The sequence below is a fragment of the Myotis davidii genome, unplaced genomic scaffold (genome assembly GCF_000327345.1).
Source record: "Myotis davidii unplaced genomic scaffold, ASM32734v1 scaffold880, whole genome shotgun sequence".
Classification (NCBI taxonomy): Eukaryota; Metazoa; Chordata; class Mammalia; order Chiroptera; family Vespertilionidae; genus Myotis; species Myotis davidii.
Window position 1 is genome coordinate 649,215 of NW_006292566.1, and position 844 is coordinate 650,058.

Here is an 844-nt window from a genome sequence, read left to right on the forward strand (position 1 = left end):
AGCATGGTGCTGTGCTGCGGCATCCGGAACAGCTCCGTGTACTGAGGCCCCGCCCGCCGGCCGCCCGCTGCCCGAGGCCTGGACGTCGAGAGGGGCGGGCACCGCCTTGTAGATAACCTGCCCGGTATTACTCTGCTACACTTCTTAGCTTTTTTACTTTGGAGGATTTGCTCCCCATTATCTTCCGGGGCTGACAGCTCCTGTAGGTGGCATAGGAGTAGGCCTTGGGGACCGCAGGGCAGGGTCCCCTCTGCTGCTGGGGCCCCGTGGGGGCTCTGCCTGCTCAGCCAGGCTGCCGCCCCCACAGGCTCCGCCTTTTTTAATCCTCGTTCCCTTCCTGCCACCGGCCTCAGAGCTGGGTCTGTGAGCAGCCTCTGCCTTCGACGCACCTGTCCTTTCTAATGCGGCACCTTCCATTGTAACTACACCTTGAAAGTCACTCAATAAAGGAGGAGAAACTAGGCATGTAACACGCCACCGCCGCCTGTGCCACCGTGTGTGAGGTTGGGGTGCGGGGGGACGGAGGGGTGAGAGGGGGCAGGAGCCTGGCATGGGGCTCAGCTCTGTGGTCCTTGCTGGGCCCAGGTATGCTGCCCACCCCGTTGGGCGGTGATGGGGGTCTGGGGAGCGCTCCATGTGCCCCCAGAAACATCCTCCCCCAACCTCACCCCACCCTCACCCCTGTGCACCCGGCCTGGAGGGGGCAGGAGGTGCTGAGCTGGGGCAGCCTCTGCAAGACCCGCCTTCCCCCTCCTGCCCCTCCCAAGTCTCCTGCCTGCCCGCCTGGGTGCCCAGCGGAGCCGGGTGGTTCTGGCCAAGCAGCATCTTGCAGGGCTGGAGGGGC

At 65.0% G+C, this 844-nt stretch overlaps 1 protein-coding gene across 1 annotated transcript in view; it reads left to right on the forward strand.

Moving 5' to 3' along the window:
• The window catches only part of CD81 (CD81 molecule), a 6,013-nt gene extending 5,538 nt beyond the window's left edge, over positions 1 to 475 (forward strand). Inside the window, exon 6 of the mRNA XM_015565465.1 lies at positions 1 to 475. Coding sequence (XP_015420951.1) covers positions 1 to 116 — 116 coding nt within the window. The 3' untranslated portion in view covers positions 117 to 475.
• Positions 476 to 844: the final 369 nt, after the last annotated feature.